The 23,276-nt window shown below is 38.1% G+C and overlaps 1 protein-coding gene and 1 pseudogene across 7 annotated transcripts in view; one reads left to right on the top strand and one right to left on the bottom strand.

The window, feature by feature from the left end:
* Window positions 1-75: 75 nt before the first annotated feature.
* Window positions 76-11,546, top strand: LOC112394401 (40S ribosomal protein S15 pseudogene; annotated as a pseudogene).
* Window positions 11,547-13,314: 1,768 nt separating this feature from the next.
* NAP1L1 (nucleosome assembly protein 1 like 1) overlaps window positions 13,315-23,276 on the bottom strand; it is a 34,444-nt gene continuing 24,482 nt past the window's right edge. For 3 of the 7 annotated variants that reach the window (XM_024736713.1, XM_024736716.1, XM_024736711.1), the window contains 10 exons: window positions 23,009-23,137; window positions 21,311-21,382; window positions 20,350-20,489; window positions 19,772-19,917; window positions 19,659-19,678; window positions 18,049-18,171; window positions 17,259-17,288; window positions 16,698-16,748; window positions 15,624-15,695; window positions 13,315-14,935 (listed from right to left, as the gene is read on the bottom strand). In XM_024736713.1, coding sequence (XP_024592481.1) covers window positions 15,660-15,695; window positions 16,698-16,748; window positions 17,259-17,288; window positions 18,049-18,171; window positions 19,659-19,678; window positions 19,772-19,917; window positions 20,350-20,489; window positions 21,311-21,382; window positions 23,009-23,137 — 747 coding nt within the window. In that variant the 3' untranslated portion in view covers window positions 13,315-14,935; window positions 15,624-15,659. Of the gene's footprint in view, window positions 14,936-15,009; window positions 15,696-16,697; window positions 16,749-16,928; window positions 17,025-17,258; window positions 17,289-18,048; window positions 18,172-19,658; window positions 19,679-19,771; window positions 19,918-20,349; window positions 20,490-21,310; window positions 21,383-23,008; window positions 23,138-23,276 lie in introns of those variants that run through there. The other 4 variants (XM_024736715.1, XM_024736710.1, XM_024736712.1 and 1 more) reach the window with 3 other exon arrangements.

Raw genomic sequence — 23,276 nt, 5'->3', positions numbered from 1 at the left:
GCCGGCCGCGTCACGCCCCCCGAGTCCCTTGCTCCGCCTCTCGCCGCCCACTCGCTTCCGCGCTCCTTCCCCGGGATGGCACCAGGGACCCGAGCCCCGGAAACTCCTCTCCTCCGCCGGGGGCCACAGCCGAGGGCGCCCGAGATGGCCAGCGAAGGATGCCGAGGCGCAGAGGGCGCTAAGAGGCCATCCCCAGCCGTCCCGCCTCTCCTCCCGGTGGGGCTTTCTGCTAACAGCCTCAGAAAATGAGGATGGGGCTGCGAGGACGGGTACAGCTACCAGACAGTGCCTGGTACGCCAAGCTGACCCTCTGCCCTCGGGAACCCAGCCCTGGGGATTCGCGCTGCCTGGGCGAGCAAGGAGCCTGGGGGTGAGGCTCGCGAGCCGCGGAGTCCCGTGGAAGCGTGCCTCCCCCGGACACTACGTAAACATCTTAGTCCACAAAGGCCGAGAGGACACGGTGTCTTTACACTCACATTCGGTTACGGTCACTAACTAGCTCTTCTTGGAGCCGAAGGGGCGATTGTTAAAGCAACAGCGCTACCGTCTGTCCCGTTTGGAAGGGGCAGAGGAAGGGGACCACTTCGGATGGCATCTCGCCTTCCTTTTCTCGAGCCAGGAGCGCAGGCACTGCCTATCTTTACCCGTGACACGAGCGCTCTAGCTTCCTTCTTGACCCATCCGTACAGCCCGCAATATCTCACAACAGTTAATTCAACTCCAACGACAAATTCAGGTAACGCCCGGTCCCAACACTTTAAGGCAGTTTAGCCTTCCAAACGGCAGGCTAGCCTCCGCGGGTCCCTCTCTTTGCAAACGCCAAACGGGTCCGATCTCTTGTAATCTCATTTATCTGTAACCTGGGGCAAGTAATGCGGTACTCGCCCCTAGCTCCCTCCTACTCCATTTAAACAATTTCTATAGAAATTGTGGGAAACAAGGCAGAATAAAGAGCCTAAGCCGAGACCAAACCTCTTGGGGGAAATGTATTAAGTAAACAGAGAACCCCAACTATGTACCGACCCTGAAAATACGAAGAATTAACACAAAGAAGAAATAAACCAGGGGTGGATAAGTCAGAGTTGGCCAAGGTAAGAGGAAAGGCTGCTACTTGAACTCAGGAAGAAGGGAGAGCTTAGCTCATCTGTAGTTTCATCAGGCTGGTACAAAGAATTCAAAGGGGAAGAAGTGAGAGATGAGCTTGGAGAGCGGAGCAAGATTCAAATTGTGTGTGTCACGCTTAAGAAATTCCAGGTTTATCCCAAGGTAATCGAGAACAAAGGATAACTTTTAAACACGGGAGGGTCCTGAATCTTAATATAAGGAACAATGTTTCAGCAAATGGGACAATTCCAGCACAATCCTGAGACCCACTGAATTGCACTTGGTGGGCTCTCAGGGCCTTCACATTGTTGATTAGTCTTTTAAGGAGAAAGGCAAAGTCATGTAAAGATTTCTTTACATGATTACATTTTAAAAAGGTTACTTTTTAAAAAAATTCTGTATACCAATGAATGACAAACACTGCACCTAACATCTCAGTTTTTCCCCTGCCTTTGCAGGACAAGTGAGCATTCCAGAGAATTTCCACATGACCAGCTGTTCATCTTTTTAACAGAATGCCATTCTTCAGCTCATTTAGAAAGGATACTTCCTTTAAATGTGTAATTCAGAGTCTCTGAGGGCAGGTGTAGTTGGGAAGGACATTTCATATGGAAAATTGATACTATACAAACCAAACTGGGTAAAACATTAAGATGTATTCTGGAAGCCCAAGCCATTTTCTTGAGAAACGCAACATTTGGTGTTTCTATCCTTCTGCAGTTTATCAGGATGCAACAAATGCATTCTATCTAAGCTACTTCACAATGTCTGAACAACCAGCAGCACGATTTTCAAAAGCACTTGTTATTAGAGACTTTAAAACTCAGAATTTCCAGTTGGGTATTTCACAACTTAGTGACTTTGTGAACAGCTCAGAAGTATACAGTTTGCCTTCTCCAACCATAGTGCAACTGATTATTGGAAATCTCAGTAGTATAATATAGGAATCTTGTAGATAGGTGACAACTTTGCTTTTAATTTCACCAGTCACCACCAACTCACAAAAATGGCCATATTACCATTTTTAAGACAAATAAATTCACAGAAAATGAATTACAGGAAATAACTGCCCCCCCCCCAAAACCCACTTCAGTTGTAGATAATGAAAACCTACGAATGTCACTTAAAAATGACTAAAGTTTAGAAAGCTAGCTAACAAGTCACTGCTTTGGTAAACAAGTCTGAAAAGGCTTCAAAGTGTATATTATGGCCAGCTGCATCAAGTTGTCTATCAGCAGCATCTGAGCGTTGACCATCTTCTGCTCTAGGACAGTTCTTCACTGGCTTCGAGGACATCAGTTAGCTTTCCTTCCACCTCCCTGGTCATTGTCTGTCTCCTCTACAGGTTCCTCCTCTTTCCAATCTTTTGAGTGCCCCAAAGCTCAGCCCTTGGTTTTTATCTACACTCACTCCCTTGATCTCATCCAGTCTTATTATTTTCAAGAAGACCTATATGCCCAAGACTCCCAAATTTATATCCAGCTGCTTGTTGTCAAAGAATAAAACAAAGACTACCAAAGTTAAAAAATAATAACACCCCCAGGCAAGGGAACACATACTGGTGAAGACATGCACTGAGTAGTTCGCTAGAGGGAAAAGTCTGAGGAGTTTTTCGATCACAAAGAGCAGGGTTCATGGAGCTTTTGCGAATAAAAAATAGCATGCTGGATAGGATGGAGTCCATAGGCTTATATATGACTGGTTAAAGCAAATGCCTGGGTAGAACTGGTTCAGTAAGGGTCTGAAGTCAAAGTTCATGGTTTGTTAAAGAGCCTTAGCTGGTTAGAATGGCTGTAATGAAAAAATACCCTTCAGTTTTTATATATTCCAGGCCACTGTTACTGTAAATTGAATTTTTTCCTTTTCCCTTTCTCTACAGTACTATTTGGGTGTCTATTAGAGAACCAGAATATATGCACTCCCAAACTTATCTCCTCACCCTGACCTGTTCTACTTACCTGCAATCCCCCTCTCAGGTGATGGCAATTCTATCTGTACAGTTGTTCAGGCCAAAACCCTTGCAGCAGTACTGCCCTTAGAACAAGACAAAAGGAGCCCTGTGCTTTGAAGAGCCAGTACTACATGCCTATCTGGAACTCATACTTGTTCTAGACTATACTCCAGGTACTCACTCCAAATACCCTGCCTAAATGACCTCGGCTATTTCAGAGTATTACATGACCATTGTGTGCACTAGTGTGTAAGGTAGGTGGACAGATTTTGAACATGCAGGCTAGGAATGTCCACACACACGTGCAGGAGGCCCCTTGCCATACAATTCAGAGGCAGGAACGGGAAGACAAGTAAAGTGGGACACAGGCAGAGGATCAGCTTCCTCACAAGGAAGCTTCTGGCACGGTTTTAAGGATCTGAATTTCAAACCTGGACCTCCAGGTACTTGTGAAGGTGTATTTGGCAGGATAGTAGTGTGGGATCTTTATTGAACAAAACTTTAAAATATTTAATCACTGGCGTCTCCATTGCACTCCTACCCCAGGACGGCAAATGTTTAGAAGCATGCCTGCCTTGCAAAAATCCTTGCACTCCTACCCCAGGATGGCAAATGTTTAGAAGCATGCCTGCCTTGCAAAAATCCTTTACTCACTTTCCAGTACCCAATCCACAAACTGAGTCAAGAAATCCCAACGGTTATGCCTTCAAACCATATCTATATTCTGTCCATTTCTCTCCACTTCATCACCACGCTGATAATCTCTCCCCTGAAATACTGCCGTGGCCTCCGAACTTTGCCTCCCTGATTCTACCCTTGTTGTCTTATCATCTATATTATAATCTATTTAAGACATCCCAATCACTTTCTTCAAGTCTCTGCTCAAATGTCATCTCAATGAGGGCTTTCCTAATCACTCTAAAACTGCAACCACCCAATTTCCCTTAATTTTTCCCATAGCATGTATTACCTCCTAACATAACTGAATAATTTATAATTCCTATTGCTTATTTCTGTTCCCATTCCTAGAGAATGTCAGTTCTTCCAAGAGGTCAAAAATCATTGTTTTTATGTGTCCCGATCACCTAATACATTTCTTGGCACACAGGAGGAGCTCAACATATGTAGAAATTTTAAGACTCAAAAGCCCACATCTGTCATAAAAAGAAAATCAATGTCTTCAAATGCTTGACAGATTTTTCATAATGCATCCTACTTTTTAAAGTTTTCAAAGTTATAAAAGTTATAAAACAAGAATTTATGAAAAGACTTCTAAATCTTGCCATACCAATACATGTATTTGGTAATAGTTTTTTTCTTTTTAAGTAAGTTTATTTTTGGCTGCGTTGGGTCCCTGTTGCCGCGGTGCGCGGGCCTCCCACTGAGGTGGCTTCTCCTGTTGCGAGCATGGTAGGAGCACGGGTTTCAGCAGCCGTGGCACTAGGGGCTCAGTAGTTGTGGCCTGCAGGCTCCAGAACGCAAGCTCAGCAGCTGTGGCTCACGGGCCCAGCTGCTCTGAGGCATGTGGGGTCTTCCCAGCCCAGGGCTCAAACCTGCATCCCCTGCCTTGGCAGGTGGATTCCCAACCACTGTGCCAGCAGGGAAGCCCTGGTGATAGTTTTAAAAAATGGAATTAACAACTACACATGCTAGGCCTCTCTGAACTTTAAATGCTACTATAGTCTATAAATGCTATCTAAAATACATCCTACAAACCTTTCTTTTCCTGAGCAGCATGCAGCTTAATATTGAGAGGTATTTATACATCATCCTATTGCTTGCTAGTAAGAGTAATCAAAAAAAAGAAACAACACAGTAATGGAACTGAATTGATAGAATTTTCTCTTAGTTGGCAGATACCTGCTTAGAAGTTCATTAATACTGGCTTAAAGACATTTAACATAAGTTAGAAAGTTATAAAGTGTTTACTTTCATTTACAACATGATTACAAGATTATAAAACTTTTAATCTATAAACTTCCTAATTTGCAATATAAAGTAGAAACTCATGAAAAATATCATTATTAAAGATTTGGATAAAGTTCAAATGTCTTTAAAGAAATAGTTAAAAGCCAAGTAATCATGAAAAGTCAGGTCACCTTCATTAGTGCATAAACGTCTGTTCAGACTGCAATTTAGACTTCTTAGCCATTCACCTCTTCATTTTTAAAAATTCTATTCGGTAAAAATATTTTATAAAGATTCTTATTTCCAAAATGCTGAGTTGAAAAGGTTAACAACTCTTCAACTGAATACAGAACTATTTTTCTTCACAGATGCGTCCCTCTAGCTGCCTTCCTCTTCGCCTAAAGTTGATGAACTGTGCCTCCTAGTGACCAACTTGTGTAACACAGCTTAGAGCAACTGAGAATTGAGAAGCGTTCAAAACACGGCTATTACAACCCGTTTACAGATCAAACACTGTCAATCAGCTGTCTCTGTCCTTTCTATTGTGTCAACAGCCTAACTTTAGGTTCTCATTTCTCTCGTTCATGCTCTTGTAACAGCGCAACCACTTGAATCCACACTATCTAATACACTACACTGCTACCACTTCCATTCCTAAATGATGACAGAAAATGTTCGGTCTCCTATTCACATAAGAGAACATCTCAACTCCTTACTCTAGCATGAAAAGCCCTCCACAGAAATGTAAAGCCCTACCTGCCCTTACAATTTAGACGCTCCTTCCACTCAACCCTAAGTGAGCTCGTCACTTATCTACTTTGTGCTGCTTTTGCTTTCCCTAAACCTCAGTAACATTTGAGCAGGCAACACTGTACTGATACTCTGACTTCCGTGCCTTCAGGGATGGCAGTAGAGAAACACCAGGTACTTCAGTGACTGACAGTGGAAGCACTGGAAAACTTGTTTGCAGGTTTACTTTGAGCACTGCCCTGGCAGATTAGCATCCAAGCCTCTGCCTTCCAGTAAGAGCCCATAAACACCTAATATCCTAAATCTACTTCTACTCAAACTAGGTAAATGCTCCTGTTGCTTGCAACTCAAGTATCTGACGGATAGCCAGTGGGCAAATCTCTCCTTTTAAGGGACTAGAATACATGGGGAAACTCCCTCTTTTGCAGTCTTCTTTTACAACATAGCACAGTCTGAGAACAGACTTCAGTTTGATCATTGACACCTGCAAAAAAAATGAATAAATCAGTAAATAAGCAAAGGGCTTTTTTAGGTGGTAGAGGAGGAAAAGTAAAAGCAGTGAGTGTACAGAATTCCTTCCAAAAATTCAAGGATACAGGAAAACAGGTGGTATGATAAACTTGCTTGGGTGCTGCTGTAAATGGCAAGGTTACTTAAGAAGAGGAACTCAGGTTTCAAAGACCAAGATTGCAGGGTGGAGGGTGCATCACAGATGTCAGCTGACAGAGAACCAAGGAATAAAAGAGATGGAATAAAAGAATTCTGTAGGGTGGCCAGGCCCAGAAAGATGGAGGAACACTTTTTACCAAAGATAGAACCCAGGAAACCTTTTTATGGCAAGCTTCCACACTGCCACTAAACCTATCAGGAAAAGCAAGGCCCCAGGTTAGAGGCCAACAAAATCGCCACACAACTCATGACTACAAACTATTTAACAATCGGCATCCTTTAACAGATCAGAAACTGGAACATTTAGCAGTTCTTGCTTCTAATGAGATTCTATTTACACTTTTGCTTAAGTCATTGTCTCAACTTCACTTGTGTATGCAGGGGCTCTGGGAAAGATTATCACGTAAGGAAAAGCGAAAAACCCGGAAGACAGATAAGACTCCAATCAGAATTCATCTTCAAGTTGTATTCCTAAATCACCTTTCTGGAACTGGTTTACTTATTTCTGAAATGCAGCTGTTTGCCTCCCGTTTTCCAGGATATCCTAAACCCTTTTCTAAACCTGAAGTTCTTCAGCATGCATGGCTGATGTGGCTGTGATCCCAGCCTTTGTTCTACCCAGGGTCTACTATATTAAGCAGCCCCACTTTTGTGCTGCAAGCACAAATCGTAAGCCCATCTCTAAAGATGGTTGGATGCCAGGAGCCTTTTGCGTCCTTCAGCCCCACCTGCTGCCTAAAACCTGCAAATAATGGGTAAGAGTGGCAGCAGCCATGTCAGACAGTAAAGCAACTTTAAAGGTGGAAGCCGTATGTCAAGGAAAACAAAGCAGAAGATGAAGCTCTCAGAGCAGGTGCGAGCACTGACAGAGGCCAAAATAGCTGACATCAAACACCTGACTCCAACAAAGATCAGCTGGGCAGCCCCGTTATTTACCTTTTACCCTTACATGTCGAGAGGGAATAATTACCATTTTCAAACAAGTATTAAGATTAAATAAAACATTATTTCTATTACCTTAAATGGCTGAATACACATTTGGGTGTTTTTCTTTAATGCTGATTAAGATTTATAATGCAAAGTCCCACCTAGTCTGAAATACAAACAGTACAGCAATGAAGCTTTCTTCTGAACCCCAAACTATGTAATACACCCAACCTTTGAAAAGAAATATGTACTTAATGGTCATCGTATACTTACCATTTAAGGTTCTTTTACTAATCAAGCCTGACATTTTAATGATCAGTGAGCTAACTATGTGTACATTTGGTAATCTCAATTGTCCAGATAAATTCAAATGGTAAGATTCCAGTATGATAAAGTAAAACGTTCTTTCTCCACAAACAGGCATACAATATATAATTTAACCTTTCCTGATGTTTCATTTTGGGAAACTATTGTAGCCTTTGTTTTATCAATAGTATTATAGCTAACTGTATTTTCCAAAGACAAAATGTGGCCACTACAAGATTCCAGTTTCTCTCACCTTCCCCAAACTTTTATCATTCCTCCAGCAAGATGTAGTCCTCTCCCATTAAACCCTGGTGGCTTTGACTATAACCAACAGAGTACAGAAGTGATGACTTCCCAGGGTAGGATAAAACTTTGCCTAATTCTTGGAACCCAGCCACCATGCTGTGAAACAAAGTCTAGGTGGAGCTCTAGCCACAGCCCAGCTGAAGTCTCATCCAGCACTGACCACCTGTGCATGAAGAGCCTTCAGATGATTCTAGGCCCCATCCTTCAAAGCTGCCCCGATGATGCTCAGTAGAGCAGAAATGAACTACCCAAGCACAGTCAGCAAAAATAAATCTTGTTGATGCTTTAAGTGTGGCGAGTGGCTTTTTTATGCAATATTAGGTAACTCCAACAATTGATTCAACTCTCCACATTTTCATAGCCCCACTGAGTTCACAGAACAATATACACAGTCCAGTTTTGTGGTTTTATTGGTTTTCCCAAAATAAGCAACTCAGTATGCAGAAATGTGACAACTACAAAGGAACTTGGAGCATCTTGGTTGACTTAGGAGATTGAAATAATGAGAATCAGTCACTTGTTACATGGCCCCATACAGTATTATGGCTGGTAAACTGGAAGGAGTCCAGATAAACCCTACTCCATCTACGCATTGGCTGTATAAAAATTTCCTGTACAGCTACCATCTTCCTGGCTCCACACTGGAAATCAGAGAATCCAGCAGTGAACAAGCATTCCTAGAGTCCTTCTTGAACTGGCAATACCAGTTCAGAACTAAAGAACCAAAAAAAAGTACGTGTTAATTCAATGAAAAAGAGACTTGAGCTAATAAGGTATGTGCACAAAAGACCCAGGAGAAGGAAGTGAAAGAAAAGACAGCCAAGCATAACTGAAACAGTACAAATGTAGGTTAAACAGGGCAGGTCGTAGATGTGCAAGTTGCTCTAAAGGTTCTGGGTCCACTCACCAAGCCAACTCAACAGCAAAAAGACAACTAGCCTAATCCAGGTCTAAACCCACATCTGGCCTGAAGACTGACAAGTCTCACTGTCCACCCCTAGACGGTCCACCCACAATGTCCAGGGATCCAGGTTAATAAATGTTTGGGATGGAAAGGGATGGGCTAAGTAATGACAACTTGGAAGTTTTGGAGCATGAGGTATCTAAATACAGTCAAACTTCATTTAGTTTTACCCTAGATGATTTCTGAACTTCACAAAAGGAAATAAATCAGCATTTTTAAAAAATGAAATCAGATTTTAAAGACTGATTTTAGGTAAGGGGGATCAATTATTCTTTTCTTCTATTTTTCTTATCTCTATAAAAAACATCAAACACCTTCAAAATGGGGGCATAGGTTTATATTTATAATCCAGTTTTAGTCTCAGGGTTCTTTTGTACAAGTATGGACACCTCTTAGCCAGGAGCCATTTTGCCTTTAGAATCAACAACAAAAACAGAACAAAAAACCCCCAACTAATTCTGAAATTAACTGTCAGAATCTATTATAAAAGCTGATCCCAACCACAAATTCTAGATTTTCTTATGTTTAGGAAGCATGTTTACTAATTGCTCATTATATGTATCAGGTTCTAAGTACTCCTGAACTACTTCAAGAACTAATGTGTTCTCTCATCAGTGCCCACTACCATCTTTCACAAGACAGCAAAATAATGAAGCTAAAAGAACAAGTGGTAGATTAACTCCAAAGCTTATATTTAACCATTCTACTATCCAATGTATCAACTATTTTATTCCCATATTCATTAAAAACAGATGGTAAGGGTCGTTTGTCTAGGGCTGCCAAGGTTTCAGTCGAAAATCTTTTCCACTTTTATTCATGGTTTCTTATTCCTATAGAGCAACCTCACCTACAATTCTCAGTTGGATCAGCTACTACTAAGCCCACCTGTTTGAAGGTAGTTACAAATATGTACTGGGGTAAGGCCGGAAAAAAAATCCTATTGTGTTGGATTAACTTTGAAATATTCAGTGTGTACTCAGTTTTTAATATATTTCCTAAGTGTGTCACCTGAAAAGACCTAGAAATAATAACATCCCAAGAACAAGCAAACCCATCACCTAGACTTGATTTCTAACTACCACTGCCCATTAAAGGGAACCAGGGATCCTTGGGGAAATAGCCAGTTTCAGAGCTGGTACAAAAAAGCCTAAGATGATCCCAGAAAATCTTTCTGAGCTATAAAGTATGCAAGAGCTCAAATGATGCAGGACACACCAAAAGCACACAGGAACCAATTGTAAAAGGATACCATTGATCAAATCTGAGATGACTGAAGCATCAAAATGAATTATGATTACACAGTAAAATTTCCTGACTTTGATTAATCATACTGTGATTCTGTAAGTGTCTTCCTAATGAAAAAATACAGCATTTAGAGGCTAAAAGGGCACAATGCCTCCAACTCTGTCAAGTACTATAGAAAAAAGATATATGCATGAATATAGAATCATGTAGCAAAAACAATAAATGGTGATTTTGAGCAAAGGATGTACAGGAATTCTTTCAACTATTGTAATTTTAGAATTAGAGAAAAGTTGCAATATCCATAAGGGCTTCCTTGCAAAAAGCAATCTGGAATTTAAGAGGATTCATTGCAGATAACCTTGAATCTATTATTTAAAAAACAAAAAAACCCAAAAATCTTCATCCCTTACTTTGACACTCTACCCTACTTTTAGACCCAGCCTCTAACCAGCCCCAATGTTCTTACCTACGAATGGTTGACTCTTAGTCTTAATCATGTCTTATTTAAAGTTATCTTCATGGAAAAGTCATCATCACTTGAAAACCCCTTTAAAAGGACTTCTACAGCTAAGCCTTCCATGGCTTCGCCCCTTATGTCATCCATTCTTTCACTGCCTTGAAAGTGCCATGGATTGTCCTACTTCAGGACCCTCATGCTGTGTCTCCTCTGAAACCTTCACCTGAACTGCTCTCTGCTCGGAGGCTCCATCCTCACTACACAAATTCCTACTCATCCGTGAATTCCCAGCTAAAAGCTCTTACATAAGATTTGAGTATTCTAGCAGAAACTTTTACCACTCCATGGAAGTTTCTGAGCAACAACTGCTTAACTTCATTATGAAAGAAAAATGAGTATTAATACAATGAAATCTGTCCACTTCTGGCACTTGCATTTTTCAACACATCCCCCAGTTCCTTATTTTCAAACGTAAAATACATGAAGACCTAGCCTTTCTGAAGAACCGACAAGACAGCAGAAGTGGAAAGCAGCAGACCTTCCACGAGCTCACCTACTGTGGCTTGGACCTCGACCCACCGCTGGACATATCCTAGGAGCAGCCAAGGCAGCTTCTTGGCGCGCGAGGCAGTGGCGGCGGCCGCACTGCCGCCTGCGGAGGAAACAGCACTGGCTGCCGAAGCGCCTGCGCAAGGTCAGGTATGCGGCACCGCCCAAGGAGAAGCCCGAGGTGAAGCCCGAGGTGGTCAACGCACCTGCGCAACATTATCATCCAGCCCAACGTGACGGGCAGCATGGTGGGCGTCTACAACGGCAAGACCTTCAACCAGGTGGAAATCAAGCCTGTGATGATTGGGCACTACCGAGGCAAGTTCTCAATCACCTAAGAGCCAGCCCGTGCAGCACGGCCGGCACAGCATGGGGCCACCCACCCCTCCCGCTCCTTCCGCCTCAAATAGCCTGCCGGCCAATGAAGACACAGACTTCTCTTTAAAAACAAAAAGCACCCACACAGATGAAGAACTAAAAAGTACTGCTTTTAACTAACACATCCCGAGTTTCAAAATAATAAAACTCAAAATAAGAGATCTACAAAAGCTATAAACTCTCAACATGAAAAGTAAGCAATTTGGTTAACTTGTTTCCTGCCGGCAATTCATTATTTCTAAATTGTTGTGCTCTGTTTCTCGTTTACTTTACACTTAATTAGTCAATACCTCAATTTTTAAAAAAACTGAAAAACAAAGTATGGTATATAATGTCAAACGGAAGAAACACAAGATAGCGCGTATATTGTATTTTTTGAAAATAAAATTAACTGAATACAATTTAAGTTTTCTAATGAACATTTATCCTTAAATAATTCTACACCCCAACAAAGATGTTCCCATTTCTCTGAAGTAATCCTTAATTAATCCAAAAACTTGGCTCTTTCTCCAAGTTATAATTTTAGCATCTGGATTTTTAAACCAGTATACAAAAATCACCACTATATAAGTTAATCTCAGTTAATTTCACCATTATCATTTACATTTATTTTTCAGCTATTAGCGACTCAGTGTTTTAAGTAGCAAACTACCTAAATTATAAACACGGATTTTCAAAACAAAATCCAGTTCACAATTACCAAGTATATATACAGTGCAGAAGATTAAAATCTATGTTAGCATATGATTTCTCTTTCCTAAGGTTCCTATAAAGAATGTATGCTTCTAAACTATCCATTAATTCTGTACATTTAAATAACATTTGGCTTGACTTAAATAGTCAAAAATATAAAGGCTAAAATTTTTATAAGACTAACTCATAAAAAAGGACTCAAATTCTAAACCAAGCCCTAAAACCAAGCAAAGAATATTTGAATATTAAATAGTTTAATACTTCTGCATGGTACAATGAGGTTTTCACAATGATTCAGTTTTATTTTTATTTTCAATGATGGGAATGGCCTACAACTCAGATAACCCACAAATTCACTGTCTTACAAGCAGCAGTAATATACAGTTAATTCAGTTATCTTAAGGGCCTTATCAAATACACCAATGAATACCATAACCCGTTCACAGAATAATTAAAATGTTTCTGTCAAAGCCAATGTGTCCTTTTAAGGTTTACGTGTTGTTATTAAATGTGTTAAAAAGGAAACAGAGGTAGAATCCCACGTTTTAAAGCACTACTCTGTAAGCCAATTCCACACAATTAAGACATTTTTATGTCACATAAATACTAATACAGCTTCAGTGAACTAGATAAAATAACGTTCAGAGATCCATGTTAATCTAAAAACCAATCAATTTATGGAACTGTTGTTCTCTGCTTATAACCATATTTGAATAAAAAAAAATTTAAGCATTACTTTACAGGTGATCATATGGGATTTTACCATTTCTAGAGAGAAAAAGAGAATTTCTTGGTAGTCACTGCCTGGGCTAGAGAATACTATAAACTGAAAATGTAAAGACAAAATTCGAAGGGCCTCAAAAGCATCTATAGTTAACTCAGAGTATAATCTGTAGAACTAGGGAATTCCTTTCTGTCTAGTCTTCCAATAACAAACACGATTTAGCAGAGCTTGGGAGGTTGCTCTTAAAATGACACATTTTACAGGCCATCATGGCCTAAGCATTGAATAGCCTACTCAAAACATCTCTACTCTCCACTCTTTCAAAAAAAAAAAAAGTAAGTATATACTCATTCTTTTTTAAAAACCACCCAAAATATCACCAGTACATTTTATAAAATTAAATGCAGTTTTATTAAGGATTTCAAATTACATATGTCAAATTTCTAGAATGGAATAGAACCATTTTGAAACTGGAAAGATGGCATAGATGAACACTGATATCCCTTGAAACTCCAACTTTATTTAAAAAAACAATTCCTCTGCAAACCATATTCCCCCTTATATAACAAGATGAAATGGTATCTACCTCTTCACTTTGGCAACAGCTATTTCCTAAAGGAGTAAAAAAAAAAAAAAGTAGTGATTTTGCTACTTCTTTAAGTTCATTAAAAATGGGATTCTATCTTTAGATTAAAAAATTTAAGTTCAGAAAAAGCTGTGTTCAGGTGAGCTATGGGTACAAAAGAAAAAAAAAGTCACAGAATGTCTAATCAAAACAACCAAAATCATTTTGAAAATAAAGAGGAAAAACAGGCGTTTTCATGGCATTTTCCCCTCTCCCCCCCTATAGGCTACTGCAATTGGTTAAGGATTTCCAGTAGTTAATTAAAATCTCAGGAGAGGAACGGACAGTACTATACAAAGAACACAATGTGTTTACATTCCAAGACCTTAATACTAAATTTTTAAAACAGAAGCTCTATCACCTCTAAAAAGGAACGCAATGTAATTTTATTAATATAGAAGGAACTCTAAGGCCTTCCTATAATTACAACCCAATTAGTCCATCCTCACTGTCAAAGCTTTAAAGTTCATCCCCAAAAGTAACAGTAATTCGCCTGAGGTATTTTAAACGTGGCTCTACAGTCTCTAATTTAATGGCATTTCCCCCGCTCTAAAAATGGTCTTATTTCCACTTTACTCCCATGATATCTGCAGTATTTACTACAATATGGTCATAATTAAAAGAGCTGGGAAAAAAATTCTTGGACCTTTTCAAACAGTTGCTCATCCATCCACTTCTATTAAAATAGGAGCCACACAAAGATCTGCAAGGGTTGCCTGACCGGATCCAAAATAAAGGTCCTTAATCTTTGTTTTCCAGTTTAACTATCAGACCTTGGTATAAATAAAATGCTGAATATCACATACTTGTGGTACAAATAGGTCCAAACTTTTGAGCTTTTGATGAGACTGAGAAACATTTCATAAAATTTGACTTAATATGCCTTAACACATCTGTGAGGTAGTTAAGTAAACAGTACTACCCATTTTAATAGATAGTAAAACAAAAGGCGTGGGTAAATGACACACTCATACTTTAAGGAATAAGAATTGGAATTAACTGTAGAGGCTTGGGGCCTTTTGTCTAGTTCTGACCAAAGGAAATAAAATTTACCCTTTTAATCTTTCTTTTAAAAACATTAAATCATTTAAGATTTTGTTTTCTTTTTTAATACTCTCTCATTAGTAGATGTAGTACCTCTTCCAAAGTTGGCACCCTTTTCAATAATGCGGTAAACTGGGTACATAATTTAAGCTAGGCCTCTGCTTCTACCTGAATTAGTACAAAATTAAGACATTATCTCTGGAGAACTAAAATTATATTTGACATTTTTATTTTAGGCTGCAAAAACAAAAACGAGCAAACAAACAACAAAAAACTTGAAATAGGCTTGTCAAATGATGTAAATTCATCCTTTCCAGGGAAGCAGAAGGTAGACCCTACCACAAAGAAAAGATGCTTAGTTAATGGAGGTTAAATTTTAAAAGTACAGTTAAAATAAAAATAATGAGACTTAACTTCTGAAAATACTAGGTTTTATTCACCTCCCTGTGGTAACCAATAACCATACTATTAGTTAATAAGATTTCTTTATAGTAACTGTCACCTGAAATACAAAAATCCATTAACAATCTAAGTTATCAGGTGTGGTCTTACTGGAAATTCTTAACCATATACTTGTCTTGACAAGTATTGTTTTTTAAATGATGAATTGTCTTAGTACAAGTCACCGTATTTCTGTAACAAAGTAATGAAAGGCACAGCTAGTGCAAGCGAACTTAAACCCATTCAACTACCCGCTGAAAAAATACTTTGGTTCTTCAGGAAAAAAATTAGCAAGACAAAAAATCTGGTTCATTTCACAGTTCTGTTCATTTTCATAACTGTAATCTAGTAGTTACAAGATAAAAATACTTCAGGAAGAACCAAATATGTAGCAATGAACAAACATGCGTGAGAGAATTTGTGCATTCAATGTATCTGGCAGAAAAACTAGTTAAAATGATAAGTAGAACAAATTTGGTCTTTAAAATATCAGTTCCTTTCCTTTAAAAAAAACTTGAGTCTACCAAGAAAATACAAAAACATAAGGCTGTAAGTAAATAATAGCTGTGTTTAGGCTATTACAGTGCAGGTTATCCTCAAGGCCACATACATCCTGCTTCACTGCTGCTTGCACTCTGCTGGGTTTTGATCCTTCTGTTAAAGGAAAACAACAAGTCAATCTATCTTTTTCTACCTGCTTCAGTTTATTTTTCAATAGTAGTTAACTATCTTAATTATCACATTATCTCACTGTTCTGTCAAAATTTCTGCCAAATTTAAAAAAATAAATGATGGCAAATTATTTATTCAAATATTATCAAGTCACAAAAATGCTAAAAAATAAAAGCCCGAATTTTACATTGTAGAATGAACTCCATAAAGTGAACACATTAAGCTACCATCTTAAAATAGCCAAGCAATTTAAGTCATATTACCAATTATTTTTGCCTTTTAACAGATCAGTTATTCTAAAATACTAATTCCATTCATATTTAGCTGTTAACCCCAATTCATACCTATTAGAATATTTGATTTTTTTAAACTACCCTGTTACCTGCTCACTAGGTTAAAGTATCTTCTGGATATTTTTACAGCACAAGCAAATGAATAAATACATTAAAGAAAAACCAGAAGTTCCAAATGAATTCTGATAACATACTAAGCATTCTGTGGGAGATAAAGTCCACATGACAACTTCCCAGGAATAAGAACCTGGGACTCTCAGATATGGAGCAAAGAGATGACTGGGAGAACCTAGGAGTATTGCTCCCCTATTCCTGTGCACTCCCGCTTTCAGATGATTTAAAAACTGACCTATTATAAGCTTTCCTTTGGGGAGAAAACAACCTAAAGAACACAAGCAATAAGTAATTTTAAGTGTTTCTAAAAAAAACATTAAAAAAAAATTCCCAAGATAATGTGCCATTAAAATAGAACCTAGGGTTATTTCACCTGAAAGTAGGAAAAATAAAGGTCAGAACCAAAAATAAACGTTTCTTAGGAAAGGTGCATTGAAATTACATGTACTATTGAAATGCCAGTGAGGAGAGATTTATTAAAGACTTTAATAGACTAAAATAAACTTTACATTAAAAAACACTAACTCATATTTAACCTGCCTTAAATTTAACAGAAAGCAGCACTAATTTTGCTCACCTTTGGGTCATAGTCTGGATCATTTTCCTCATCTCCTTCTTCTTCCCCTTCCTATATTAAAGTTCAAAATGCATCCATGAAGTAGGTACATAATAGGAAGAAACGGCTCATAATGTGGGGAGAATTTAATACAAGTTACTCTATAAGTCAACAGATTTTCATGATTACAGAGTTTGGTGACAATGCAATTTAATTTGAAAGCTTCTAATATGAAAGATTTCCCAACACAACTTGAGACATCCAGACAGGTTTTATTGAAAAGATTTACTGCAGCCAACGTTGAAAAAGTTTACTGCAGCTTTTGACTTCTTCAAAGAGCTGATAACCCTGCAGCAGAACAGAATTATTTGAAATAAAAAAAATGTTCTGAGTTTTGCAATTTATTTATTGAAACCTCATACATACATTGTTTGGCTGTAGAATTCTAAAACCATATTTTTTTCCAAAAACGTTTTTATCCCATATCACAGAGTAATGATTTATAGCAAAGGAATACATAAGTCACTCAATTTGCTTCTCAATGTGTTAAACAGAATTATTTGCTCATTTGGTAAACATTACCTCATCCGCTTCTTCACCTTCTTCATCATACTAAAAAAGGGGAAAAAAGGAGACATTTGAATGACACTAACAAACATCTGAAAGTAGCATTTAGTTAATATCCACCATTGTATCCCCTAATATCTAAAGAGAGGAAAAAATACATCCCCTATAGTGACTGATTATAAATTAAAACAAGGACAATAGCTTCAGGAATCACCCAGCTCAGTGCCATTATCTAAACCTGACACTTTAAAAAATTAAAATAAAGAACACAGTACAATCATGGATGAAATATGATCAGATAACTATGACTGTAAATATTACTTGCCTGTACAAAAAGGACCTAAAGGCTATGTGAATGATTGCCATTTAACAAGAAAGATATACAAAATATTTGAGAGCAGCCTAATTTTACCTTAATCATTACTTAATATTCCTATGGATAAAAATTCCATGCTTCCTAATAAAGATTTTTATCAGTAGTAGAAAATGTACAAGGTTACGTTTTGTTTGGTCAAAGATGTGTAATGGATTTACAACACTAACCCAACATAGTAAAGTTTTACTACTTCAGAGAAAGTAGCCTTCCTAATAGCAGGAAAATAAAAACTATAATAAATGAACCCAAAGATCCTAAAAGGACCTACTTAATTCAAGGAGGTTATCTAAAAGGACATAAGTAATCAGCCTAATTTTGAATTATTCTGTCTTGCTTTTTAACAATTGCATCTATTCATTAAACCTCTCACCGATTCTGACTATCACACCCTCACCAAACGATTTCACTGCTGGATTCAAATTCACTCACATCATCATCATCATCTTCAATAGCTTCTCCAGTAAAGTATAACACTGATCTTGGGATTATGCGCTCACGTAAAAAGTGACCAATTTCAAAGTCCGCAGCAAGGATAGCTTCAGCATCATCATCCTGTTAAAGAAAAATAAAAGCACAGAATTTAATAACTTATTTAATTTGGCATATGCGAGACTTGGATTTAAATCATGCAGAAACTCTCAACTTCACTTTTAACTTTAAACTTTTAAAATTATCTTACATGTGCATGATCAAATAGTCTCTACATATGCCCTAGGTTTACAGGTTTTTAATAAAAATAAGTTAGCAGGCCAGTATACATACTGGTTATCGCTTAAGTTTTCTCTAGCTTAAAAGTTACAAAAGCAACTTTGCTATATGACTACAACTTTCTTTTTAAAATATTAATTACTGAAAACACCAACGGGAATAACAGTAAGAAAGAATCTCAGGCTTTTCCAAATAACATTATGTATATGGCACATAAGACCAGAGAAGATCGTTTCACACTTCCTAAAAGACAGCATCCAAGCGTCTGTGTAATGCCAAGTGAGATACTGTCCTACTTGATAAAGACTAAGTCAATCTAAGATTTCTACTTAATGGCAAAGTACAGCACAGAAATGCTGTTGATATTATTCAAAATTAAAATCACTCCATGATACTAAAGTTCTAGCTCTGTGATACTAAACACTGAGTAACTATTTTGGGAACTCCTGGATGTTTATTTTGATTCATCAACATAATCCACTCTAACAACAACAATAAAACACCAAAGGGTCGTGGGGGAAGACTTTGAAGGAAAGGATTCTAATCACAGGCAGAGGTGTTCTATCCATAACTCAAGATTGTTTTGGTACCATCAATATTTCGTAACAGACTTAAGCCAAATTCAAAACTGAACTAGCCTACCTTGCCTGTGTAGATTTCTTTAAGGCTGTTCCTCATTCCCGGCTGTGTGCTAGGCACATTTCAGTTTTTGGCTATATGACCACATACATAAAACCAAATTTCCAATGGAATAATAACCACACAAAGAACTCTAAGTACAATCTGGTTAGTGTTTAGTAAATAGTATAAATGATTTAATACATTCTATTTTCAATAAGGAAGAAAACTAGTCTTGAAAACTTGAATCCCTCACAGCAGTATTTGCAAGTCTCAGAAGAAAGGACTCTAGCCTTTCACCATTTCTCAGTAGAAGCACCAAAAGCTTTTTTTTTTTTTTTTTTTTTTGCGGTACGCGGGCCTCTCACTGCTGTGGCCTCTCCTGTTGCGGAGCACAGGCTCTGGACGTGCAGGCTCAGCGGCCATGGCTCAGAGGCTCAGCCGCTCCGCGGCATGTGGGAACCTCCCGGACTGGGGCACAAACCCGCATCCCCTGCATCGGCAGGCGGACTCTCAACCACTGTGCCACCAGGGAAGCCTCAAAAGCATTTTAAATGGAGTAATTTTTCATATGCGTAAACGTCTTCCTCTATGCATTGCAAGCCTCAGAACAAAATACTAGTAGCAACTATTCTACTCCTTACATTTAAGAACCAGTCCTTTAATTTCATATTTAGTAAACAATTCAACAAATAAATAACAATTCAGCTTACCAGATCTCCACTCTCAGGAACTGCAAAATTGAGAAAAGAAATTCAAATGAATAAAAAGTAAACAAAGCTTACAATAAAACAACCATAAATACCCAAAGTAAAACACTATTTACCTTCAGGAGGGGCAAAAAAATTAAAGAAAGAGTCATTAGAAACTGTTTTGGTCACAGTACGAACTGTCCCACGTCCCTTGTGTTTCTGCTTCTTCTTAATGGTTTTCAAAGTGACATTCTTCCCTTTTTTCCAATCTATCTGGCACCTTCCAAAACAAAGGGGAGAGATGGTCTATCACAATTAACACATTACTTTCAATTGCTAGGAAAGCTGAGATTTTTCTAATTAAATTTCTATTTAATTTCAAATTTAGAGGGGAAATTTGTGCTGCTTTTTGTAGCAGTACAAAGAGAAAATTTTTATTTCTAAACAAACTTTTTCAATAAATATATTTACAATTACCACAAACTCACAATAAATTTAAATGTACACTCCTTTGGAAAAATATCTGTAATGGTCTATGGAGAATTCTAGGAAAATGAATAAGCCCTTCTCAGCAAACGTTTTACTGAAATGTTTGGAGATAAAAATGTATGTATGTACTAAGCAGACACACTAGAAGATACCAAATATCACAAATCATAAGTAAAGCAAAAGCAGATATAACACCCTGTTAAAGTAATAAAATTAAACTTACCCTGTACAACCCATAATTTCTGGTCCATCAAAAGAAAAAGGATCAGAATCATCTGGTTCTGACCTCATCCTATATGTCTTTGTCAACCCTTCATTTGTCAAATATTCATTGGGTTCAAAGTGAAATTCTAAGACAAAACTCTTAAAAAAAAAAAAAAGAAAAAGCATAAAAAGTAATTAAATTCCTACATGATAAATTTCAATGCTTCAGTAAATAAAGCTTAATCTATGATTTTTATAAACATATAAAATCTTAAGTGACAAAGTCCTACTCTGGGAAAGAAAGGGTCAGATAAATCCCGAAGTATCTTAAAAGCAAAATGTGGCACAAAATAAACTGAATAAAACTTAGTTCAGCTAACACTACTATTTAGTAACATGTTTATGACATAGGTTAGGTACAGCTGAATAAACTGACCAACCCCCCACCCCCCCATCTCCACAGAGAGGACTTTAAACCTTAGACTAGAACCTAGCTTGACAGAGAAAAAGCCCAACCGTATCACATGTAATATAAGAACTAATAGCCTACAGAGCCTCTGCCCATGCTTTACATAATATTGATGGTTTTGGAGAGAAGCCGTTGGCTGATCTTTCATAATGGGGAAGTGGGAGCCCTCTAACGTTTTTGTTTTACTTAATTCCCAGACACATGTCTTTTAATACAGAATAAGCATTTTCTTATTCATGTTCCTTTGCTATTATTTTTATATACATTTTTAATCTAGGATCAAAAATTGACTATATTTCAAAAATAGTTTACAGAGGGAGGAAAAGGAATAAATACTGCATCACAACTGTCAACGTCCAAACATTTATTTCCTACCATCAATTAAGTATCAGTTTTAATTTCTTCCCACTCCCATGTCTAACCCTTGAATGTCACCTTTCTTTAGAAAGCTCCATTTATCTACTTGTAAACAGCTAATGCTACAAAATTGAAAATATTTCAAAATTTTTACCATAGGCTGACCAGCATCTGAGAACTTCACTTTAATATCTTTCAAGTGCTTCAGAATAGGTTCATCATGTTCCTTCAAATTAAAAAAAAATTAATTTGATAAAAATAAAAAAAATTAAAATGAGTATCTGAATGGCATACTAGTGTTCTGTTATTAGACAATAAGCACTTAACTGACAGACATTTTATTGTTCAGTTTTATGTACTATTATGAACCATAAAGACTTAATTCTCCAGGTTATGCCTTATACTGAAGCTAGTTTACTTAGTTCTACCTTCTATCACCATTGGCTGAAAAAAGGTGACTAAACAGAGAACTACATCATTATATAGACTGAATGGGCTGAAAAGTTCAAAATCAAGTCTAAATAATTCATGTTTGCTTTAAAAATGTTTCCAGACCTGGACTTCCCTGGCGGTCCAGTGGCTAAGACTCTGCGCTTCCACTGGAGGGGGCACGGGTTCAATCCCTGGTCGGGGAACTAAAGATGCATATACCACACGTCGTGTGGTGCAGCCAAAAATATTTTTTAAATTATTATTTATTTACTTATTTATGGCTGTGTTGGGTCATCGTTTCTGTGGGAGGGCTTTCTCTAGCTGTGGCAAGCAGGGTCCACTCTTCATCGCGGTGCGCGGGCCTCTCACTATCGCGGCCTCTCTTGTTGCGGAGCACAGGCTCCAGATGCGCAAGCTCAGTAACTGTGGCTCACGGGCCTAGTTGCTCCACGGCATGTGGGATCTTCCCGGACCAGGGCTCGAACCCGTGTCCCCCGCATTGGCAGGCAGACTCTCAACCACTGCGCCACCAGGGAAGCCCCAAAAATATTTTTTAAAAAAAAGCTTCCCCAATCATTAATTGCTGCCTTTTCCAGCTGCTTGTTCCTTTTCTACTTTGCTAAAAAGTAGAAATGCAGTAAGCAGTCATTGTTCTGAGACAGTTTCTTTTTCTTGACATTAACATCCAACAATCACAATACAAGGTAGCAAGTACTACAATGCAGATGATAGCGGCTCAAGAAATGATTCAGATTAGGAGAGGCAAAGTTTCCCAGAGAAGGTGACATCTGTGTCAGTTTCCCAGGGAAAATGACAATTGTTAAAATAGGTAAATATTTTTACAGTATTCTTTTAAAATACAAATGTCCCTTGGAGTAGTTGTTTCAGACTGAAAAGGTCTCTGGGGTAGGACAACTGAAACTCCCCCATCCTACCACCACACTCCACATCTAAAAACAGAAGGCACAGGGATATATGAGAAAGCATCATACAGTGAGATAAGCAATTACCAAAGGGACTATTTCATTATCTAATTTTTGAAAACAAATTATAATTTATTTGATTACATTAATCAAAGCTGCAATTTTCCTTCTACCAATAACAGCTCTTTCAAAACAAAGCAATCATGGGAATTCCCTTGCAGTCCAGTGGTTAGGACTCCCCGCTTTCACTACCAAGGGCCCGGGTTCAATCCCTGATCGGGGAACTAAGATCCCACAAGCCGCATGGCGTGGCATGGGCCCTCTCCAAAAAAAAAGAAGAAAGCAATCATTATATAAAAATCAGGGCTTCCCTGGTGTCCCAAAAAAAAAAAAAAAAAAAAAAAAAAATCAATAATAAAGAGACTAGTCATCAGAGCCATTTAAACTTCAAAGGTTTACCCTTTGAGGTAAACTGGTGTTTTTATGAATAAAATTACCTGAACCATATCACTGAGCAAGTCAACATTCTTAAAAACGGTCAACCAAAATTCAGGAATTCCTTTGGGGTCTTCTTTTTCTTCATCCTTTTTCTCATCTTCAATCTTGGTCTTTTCTTTTAGCTCCTCCTTAATAAAAGACAGCATTCATCATTACTGAATACCCAGATTAGACATCCTGATAAAATTTTTCACATCCCCTTAACTTGCATGCAGTGGGAGAGAACCCAACAAACCCTCAATGACTAATTTTAACATTTAGCCAAAA

Source organism: Neophocaena asiaeorientalis, unplaced genomic scaffold (assembly GCF_003031525.2).
Source record: "Neophocaena asiaeorientalis asiaeorientalis breed wild unplaced genomic scaffold, Neophocaena_asiaeorientalis_V1.1 scaffold134, whole genome shotgun sequence".
Classification (NCBI taxonomy): domain Eukaryota; kingdom Metazoa; phylum Chordata; class Mammalia; order Artiodactyla; family Phocoenidae; genus Neophocaena; species Neophocaena asiaeorientalis.
The sequence above is the reverse complement of the archived record's forward strand: the minus strand, read 5'-3'. Positions and strand labels throughout refer to the sequence as shown.